The sequence below is a fragment of the Sapajus apella genome, unplaced genomic scaffold (assembly GCF_009761245.1).
Source record: "Sapajus apella isolate SASKATOON/1434 unplaced genomic scaffold, GSC_monkey_1.0 scaffold25, whole genome shotgun sequence".
Classification (NCBI taxonomy): Eukaryota; Metazoa; Chordata; class Mammalia; order Primates; family Cebidae; genus Sapajus; species Sapajus apella.
In genome coordinates, this window is record NW_022436965.1 from 11,223,611 (window position 1) to 11,232,629 (window position 9,019).

Here is a 9,019-nt window from a genome sequence, read left to right on the forward strand (position 1 = left end):
CTTCACATGTACCCCAAAACCTAAAATGCAATAAAATAAATAAATGGAAAAAAAAAAAAGAACAAATTTAACTTTTCCTTTTCAAGGCCCACAAAAGCTACATTATACATCAATAAATATACATCCTCATTTTTTTTTTAAGTTTTTGTCTAGATTATTGAAAATTGCAAAATGGGCCCGGCATGGTGGCTCATGCCTATAATCCCAGCTACACAGGAAGCTGAGGCAGGAGAACTGCTTGAACCCAAGAGCCAGAGGTTGCAGTGAGCAAAGATCGCACCACTGCACTCCATCGTAGGCAACAGAGTGAGTTGAAAGACTCTTTCAAAAAAACAAAACAAATTTTAAAACTGTAGAATGAATCTTTAGCCAAAAAAAGAAGTTTGAATCCAGAAGAACCAACCTTTAGGGCCAATTCATATGTAGCTGAGCTCCAGATATCTCTTTCTGCCATTAACTGTTTCATATCATTCTCCATCCTTTCTCTTTGTAATGTGTATAAATCATGATATTCTTCTACCATTCTATAAAAACAATTAAGAAACAGCTTCATTTAATTTACACTAACAATATATGTTTTTTAAAAGAAATTTGTTTTAAAATAGGTAATGTGTTCCTTTAAAACTTATCATAAGGTAATTATGGTATAATTGTTGAATGTATTGATAACACTTAAATACGGTGAAATAGAAAAAAATTCACATTTAATTTACAAATCTTATGAAACTCTTAGTGAAAGTAAAAATCTTATACATTGCTCCTGCTTTAAACACTTTTCATCTTATTCTTTATTTTTTCACTAGAATTCTGACAACATGATATTCCAATGGTATAACACCATATCTAATGAAAAATTCAGAATACAGGTAACAATAACCTAACAGTTTATTGTTAAGGTTTGCTCACAGACCTAAGATTCTTTATGAAAGGCACAAAGCCCAAGAATTGTGAGCCATTAAAATTTTAAATTATACATAATTATCATAAGATTAAAGAAAATTGTCCCTTAACCATTTAAAATCTTAAATAAAGTAGCTTTTTCTTAACTATTGCTTCTTTATATCTACCAGAACATACCTTTTCCTTTCAATTTACACTTAAGCTTCATTTAAAATTAAAAGACGGTCCAGGTGCAATGGCTCACGCCTGTAATCCCAGCACTTTGGGAGGCTGAGGTGGGCAGATCACCTGAGGTCAGGAGTTTGAGACCAGCCTGACCAACATAGAGAAACCCAGTCTCTACTAAAAATATAAAATTAACTGGGCATGGTGGCACATGCCTGTAATCCCAGCTACTCAGGAGGGTGAGGCAGGAGAATCACTTGAACCCAGGAGGCAGAGGTTGCAGTGAGCCAAGATCATACCACTGTACTCCAGCCTGGGAAACAAGAGCAAAACTCTGTCTTAAAAAAATAAATTAAAAGACTTCCTGGCTGAGTACGGTGGCTTACACCTGTAATCCCAGCACTTTGGGTGGCCAAGGCAGGTAGATCACCTGAAGTCAAGAGTTCGAGACCAGCCTGGCCAACATGGTGAAACCCCATCTTTACTAAAAATTCAAAAATTAGCCGGGTGTGGTAGAGTCTGCCTGTAGTCCCAGCTATCTGGGAGGCTGAGGCATGAGAATTGCTTGAACCCAGAGGCAGAGGTTGCAGTGAGCTGAGATCACACCACTGCATTCCAGCCTGGGCAATAGAGTGAGATTGTCTTAAAAAAAAAAAAAAAAAAGGAATATTATAAGACCTTCTGAGGTAAATACAAACATAGAAGTTATAAACTAAAAAACAGCATTTCACAAATCTTTTGAAACACTTCCTCCCAAGGACTTTGCAATAAGAATTAAAGGTCACTGAAGTAGAATTCTTCTAGTCTTAGAGGCTTTCATTTGTTCAAAATAATAAAGAAAAAAATCATACCAGCGAATACACATGTAAAAGTTCACTGAGCTATACTCTTAAGATCTGTGCACTTCATTGCCTAAAAATTGGACCTCAATTTTCAAAAGAGAATTAATGACCCTAATTTAACAGCAAAAGCAAAAAATCTAGAATCTCAGTGTCCAACAACAAAAGAGTGGTCAGATAAAAATAGAATGTAGTTAGGCTGGGCGTGGTGGCTCACGCCTGTAATCCCTGCATTTTAAGAGGCCGAGGCAGATGGGTCACAAGATCAGAAGATCGAGACCAGCCTGACCAACACGGTGAAACCCTGTCTCTACTAAAAAAACAAAAATTATTGGACTGGAACAACTTGAAAGTTCATTGGACAAAAAACAGTAACACAAAAAAAATTAGCTGAATGTGGTGGCACATGCCTGTAATCCCAGCTACTCAGGAGGCTGAGGCAAGAGAATTGCTTGAACCCGGGAGACAGAGGTTGCAGTGAGCTGAGATCACATCACTGCACTCCAGACTGGGCGACAAAGCGAGACTCTGTCTCAAAAAATATATGTGTGTGTGTGTTTGTGTGTGTGTGTGTACATATATAATGTAGTTCTATGAGTTAAAAAAAAAACACTCTGCAGATAATTAAACATCATCATATTCTTATTTTGTTTTTTGGTGTTTTTTTTTTTTTTTTTTTTTTTTAATTAAGTTTTACTCTTTTCCCCCAGGCTGGAGTGCAATGGTGCAATCTCGGCTCACTGCAACCTCCACACCCGGCTAATTTTTGTGTTTTTAGTAGAGACAGGGTTTCACCATGTTGGCCAGAATGGTCTCAAACTCCTGACCTGAAGTGATCCGCTCGTCTTGGCCTCCCAAAGTGCTGGGATTACAGATGTGAGCCACTACACCTGGCCAAACATATTCTTAATACTTTCGTAAATGGGAAATTTCTTCATGCTATAATATAAAAGGAAATATCTGAAATGCTAGAATTATAAATTGTTTGATCTCATTTTTGTTTAAAAAAAAAATACATACAGAAAGTTCTAGCCCGGGTAATTTGGCATGTGAAAGAAATAAAGGGCAACCAAATTGGAAAGAAGGAAGTCAAATTGTTCCTGTTTACAGACAGCAAGATCTTATATATTTAAAAAACAAACAAACCTAAAAGTGGCATCAAAACACTCTTAGAATTGATATACAAATTCAGTAAAGTTGCAGGATACAACATCAACATACAAAAATCAGCAGTGTTTCTAAACACCAACAATGAAACAGTAGAAAAGAAATCAAGAAAGCCATCCCATTCATAATAGCTACCAACAAAGGACATCTAGGAATAAATTTAATCAAGAAAGTGAAAAATACCTACAAAAAAAACTTCAAAACACTGATGAAAGAAATTGAAGAGACACAAATAAACTGAAAGCCATACCATGCTTCTGGATCAGAATAATTTATATCATTAAAATGAACATATTGCCCAAGCAATCTACAAATTCAATGCAGCCCCTATCAAAATACCAATGTCATTTTTTGCAAAGAAAGAAAGAAAAGAAATGAAAAAAACAAAACACACTTTAGGAGTCAAGGCAGGAGGATTATTTGAACCCAAGAGTTTGAGACTAGCCTAAGCAACATGGTAAGACCATGTTTCAGGAAAAAAAAAAAAAAAATTAGGGCCGGGCACGGTGGCTCAAGCCTGTAATCCCAGCACTTTGGGAGGCCGAAGCGGGTGGATCACGAGGTCAAGAGATCGAGACCATCCTGGTCAACATGGTGAAACCCCGTCTCTACTAAAACTACAAAAAGTTAGCTGGGCATGGTGGCACGTGCCTGTAATCCCAGCTACTCAGGAGGCTGAGGCAGGAGAATTGCCTGAACCCAGGAGGCGGAGGTTGCGGTGAGCCGAGATCGCGCCATTGCACTCCAGCCTGGGTAACAAGAGTGAAACTCCGTCTCCAAAAAAAACCAAAAAAACAAAAAAATTAGGCAGGCACCAGGCACTCTAATGTGTACCTGTAGTTCCAGCTACTCAGTAGGTTGATGTGGAAGGATTGCTTGAGCATGGAAGTCAAGGGTGCAGTGAGCCATGATCATGCAACTGCACTCCAGCCTGGGTGACACAGTGAACCCCATCTCTATAAGGAATTTTTCATAAAATTAGCCAGGCATGGTGGCTCATGCCTGTAATCCTAGTACTTTGGGAGGCCAAGGCATGATCACTTGAGGTCAGGAGTTCAAGACCAGCCTGCCCAACATGGCAAAACCCCACCTCTACTAAAAATACAAAAATTCACCAGATATGGTGGCATATGCCTATAGTCCCAGCTACTTGGGAGGATGAGGCAGGAGAATAGCTTGAACTCAGGAGGCAGAGGTTGCAGTGAGCCAAAATCACACCACTGCACTCCAGCCTGGGCATCAGAGTGAGACTCTGTCACAAAAAGAAAAAAGAAAAAAGAATTTTTTGTAAAATTGGAAAAAAATGACTATTAAATCAGATGCATAGATAGTAATGTAAGAACACAGGAAACATGAAAAATAATTATCTAGTAACAAATCTCAACAAAAAGGAAATTTATGAAATATCTGAAAAAGATTTCAGAATAATTATATTAAATAAACTCAATGAGATACAAGAAAACACAGATAAAGAACACAAATAAATCAGAAAAACAATTCATGATCTGGATGAGAAATTCAACAGAGATAGGTATCATAAAAAGGAATGAAACAGAAACCCTGGAATTGAAGAATTCAATAAATGAAATTAAAAATACACTTAAGAGCTTAAACAATAGACTAGATCAAGTAGAAGAAGGAATTTCTGACCCTGAAGACAGGTCTTTTGAAAAAACCTAGTCAGACTTTAATAAAGAAGAAAGAGAAAAGAATGAAAAACAATAAAGAAAGCTTATGTGGTTATAATGGGACACTGTAAAATGACCACATTTTTTTAATTTGGGGAGTTTCAGAAAGAAAAGAGATAGACAAAGACACAGAAAACCTATTTAACAAAATAATAGCTAAAAATTCCCAAATCTTGCAAGAGATAAAGACATCCAGATACAGGAAGCTCAAAAATCCCCAATATAATCAACCCACAAAGATATTTTCTGAGGCATATTATAGTTAAACTGTCAAAAGTCAGGGACAAAGGGAGAATCCTAAAAACAGCAAGAGAAAAGCATCAAGTTACATATAAGGGAATCCACATCAGACTAATGGATTTCTCAGCAGAAGCCTTAGGCCAGGAAAGGATGGAATTATATATTCAAAATGCTAAAAGGAAAAAAAACTGCTAGCCAAGAATTCTATACCTAGCAAAGCCATCCTTCAAAACTGAAGGACAAAAAATCTCTTTCTCAGATAAGCAAAAACTGAAAAAAATTATCACCACCAGACCAGCCTTAAAGGAGTCCTATATTTGGAAGCAAAAAGACAATACCTACCATCATGTAAACACATCAAAGTAAAAAAATCTCACTGGTAGAGCAGAAACACAAAAGAGAAAAAGAAAGGATTCAAATGTGTTTCCACTATATAAAATTACCAAACAGAAATGATAAACAATAAGAAGAAAGGAAAAAAAGCTATACAAAATAATCACAATATAATTAACAAAATGACAGGAATAAGTCCTCACCTATCAATAATAACCTTAAATATAAAAAAATTAAATTCTCCCATGTAAAATATATAGATTGGCTGAATGGATACAAAAACACAACCTAAACATATGCTGCCTCCAAAAAACTCACTTCGCTTGCCAAAACATATATAGCCTAAAAGTGAAGAGATGGAAAAAGACATTCTATGCAGATAGAAACCAAAGCAAGCAGGAGTACCTATACTTGTACCAGATAAAGCAGATTTTAAGTCAAAATCTATAAAAAGAGACAAAAAAGGTCATTATATGAAGACAAAGTGATCAATTCAGAAAAAAAGTATAACAACTCTAAATATATATGTACCCAACCCTGGAGTACCCAGATGTATAAAGCAAACATTATTAGATCTAAAGGGAGAGATGAAATGTAATGCAATAGTTGGGACCTTCAAAACCCTACTCTCAGCATTCAAAAGATCATCTAGACAGAACATTAACAAAGAAACATTGGATTTAAGTCACACTTTGGAACAAATGGACATAACAGGAATTTACAAAACATTTTATCCAACAGCTGCAGAATACACATTCTTCTCATCAGCACATGAAACATTCTCCACAAATGGCAATATGCTAGGTGACAAAATGAGTCTCAACAAATTTTTAAAAACTGGAAACATATCAAGTATCTTCTTAGACCACAATGAAGTAAAACTAGAAATTAATAACAAGAGACACTTTGGAAACTGTACAAACATGTGGAAGTTAAACAACATGCAAATGAATGATCACTGGGTCAGCAAATAAATTTTTTAATGTCTTGAAACAAATGAAGCACAGGCCTATGGGATAATGCAAAAGCAGTGCTAGGAGGGAAGTTCATAGTAAAAACTACCTCTATCAAAAAAGCAGAAAGATTTCAAATAGACAACCTAATGATGTACCTCAAGGAACTAGAAAAGCAAGAACAAACAAAACCCAAAATTAGTAGAAAAAAAACAAGTCATGAATGTCAGAACAGAAACAAATAAAAGAGAGACTAAAAAAATGCAAAAGATCAACAAAATAAAAAGTTCATTTTTTGAAAAAATAAAATGAATAAATGTCTAGCTAGATTACCCAAGAAAAAAAGAGAGATGGCTCAAGCAAATAAAATCAGAAACACAAAAAAATAGGTATTACACTGAAATACAATCATGAACAACAATCGACTAAAAAATTGGAATACCTAGAAGAAATAGACATACTCCTGGACACAAAGGAACTGTACCATTCCAAGTGCTTTACTTTAATACTCATAATAGCCCTATGAGGTAGATAATATTATTATCCCGGTTTTAAATATGGGCAAACTTAGGCCCAGAAAAGTTAAGTGACTTCCCCAAGGTCACACAGCAAGCAGTATGGTTCCAAAATCTATGCTATCTATGCACACTGCCTCTTTATACTTTCTTGTAGAAAACCAGAAAGTAATAGCCTGCAATCCTCACTCAACAAAAATGATTAAGGTTGAAAGCAACAGTCTATTTCCAAGAGAAAAATCATGTTTTACCTTCTTTCCACCCAGAATGAGAAATCAACTAAAATCAGATAAAGTAAGCTATAAGTGTTTTTAGAATTCAGTAAGTTAGTGTCATATGCATTATTTCAGAAGCTATATAAGCTTCTCTTTCCCCTATGTAAGCTACATAACTTTAAGCAACTCACCGGGCATTCTTTTCAGCATCTAAAAGAGCTTGTGCCAAATCCTTGTGGGCCTTTTCTGTTTCCTTTGTTAATTTTACATCATGTGCCTGAACTAGACACAGTTCCCTGGAATAAAGCAAAGAAATTTTAAATTCATATTTGGAGACTTCCAAGAAGTTTCTACCCAGGAAATCAGATTTATACTCAGGAATCTTCTCAGTTATCATGCGTACTTCCCTTCCTAGTTTTTCCACCTTATAAACCAAACCAAGAAATTGAGTATACATTCTAGATGGAATTTTGCCAGGTTTGGAAATAGAATCAGGCGGGCAGAAATCAGGCAGAAAGAAGATGTAGGGGAGATCCTTTAGAATAGAGGGAGGCAGATGTGGACATGCAAGGCCTCCATGCTGGCTGACCCCACTTTCTGATACGCCTATCCTACCTTCTTTATTCTCACCACTAATCACCTTGCTTTAAGGTTAGACATTAGATGATTACTAACTTTGAGGGCTTTATGGTACTTACTTTCTTTGAGATGTGAACCTCAATATCCATAATCACAGCAGTGCTCTGTAAACTGACTAAGGTAAACATCTGTATTTTACTTTATTTTTATTTTTGTTTTTCGAGGCAGGGTCTTGCTCTGTCACCCAGGCTAGAGTGCAGTGGCGCGATCTCGGCTCACTGCAACCTCCCAGGTTCAAGCAATTCTCCTGCCTCACCCTCCCCAGTCGTTGGGATTATAGGCATGAGCTACCATGCCCAGCTAATTTTTTGTATTTTTAGTACAGATGGAATTTCACCATGTTGGCCAGGCTGGTCTCGAACTCCTGACCTCAAGTGATCTGCTCACCTTAGCCTCCTGAAGTGCTGGGATTACAGGCATGAGCCACCGTGCCTGGTAACATCTGTATTTTAGAAGAAAGAGCAAGTCTTTTCTATGTCAAATATATAAAGAATCTTCATTTTTGTGTGAACTTGCATAACCCATTTCTCTATATCTCTATCTACAACGATATCTAGTCCTGTTTGTTCTCTTGCTAAACATGAAAACAGAAGAACTTTGACCTTTAACCATTCCACTTTCCCTAAATATTTTTTACTCCCTTTAAAGACATGACATTGACTTTTGTTTTGTGTTTAAGATAATCACAATTTTTACCTGGTCAGTTCTTCAATAACATGCTTGAAATTATACAATTCTTCTAAAATGCGCTGGTCCATCACTCGCTGAGTTACCAAGTCTTTGTAGAAATCAATCATCTGCCGGGCAATCTGGTCAAGCATTTGCACATACCTCTCTCTGCATGAAAAACAACAAAAAGCTCCTATATCTGATAAGTGAATTCAGTAAATTCTCAGCTTACAGAATCAGTGTATGCAAATCAGTAGCACTGGTATATACCAAGAAAACCAAGCTGAGAATCACATCAAGAAATCAACCCCTTTTACAACAGCTACAAAAAAAAGAAAATACTTAGGAATATACTTAACCAATGAGATGAAAGATCTCTACAAAGAACGCTAACTAAAAAACACTGCCAAGGGCCGGGCGCGGTGGCTCAAGCCTGTAATCCCAGCACTTTGGGAGGCCGAGGCGGGTGGATCACGAGGTCAAGAGATCGAGACCATCCTGGTCAACATGGTGAAACCCCGTCTCTACTAAAAATACAAAAAATTAGCTGGGCATGGTGGCGCATGCCTGTAATCCCAGCTACTCAGGAGGCTGAGGCAGGAGAATTGCCTGAACCCAGGAGACGGAGGTTGCGGTGAGCCGAGATCGTGCCATTGCACTCCAGCCTGGGTAACAAGAGCGAAACTCCGTCTCAAA

At 37.0% G+C, this 9,019-nt stretch overlaps 1 protein-coding gene across 1 annotated transcript in view; it reads right to left on the reverse strand.

Annotated features, from left to right (window-relative positions):
• Positions 1-9,019, reverse strand: part of AXDND1 (axonemal dynein light chain domain containing 1) — a 117,415-nt gene that overhangs the window by 80,443 nt on the left and 27,953 nt on the right. The window contains exons 9-11 of the mRNA XM_032291279.1: positions 8,351-8,491; positions 7,207-7,311; positions 404-524 (exon numbers count right to left, since the gene is read on the reverse strand). Coding sequence (XP_032147170.1) covers positions 404-524; positions 7,207-7,311; positions 8,351-8,491 — 367 coding nt within the window. The remainder of the gene's footprint in view (positions 1-403; positions 525-7,206; positions 7,312-8,350; positions 8,492-9,019) is intronic.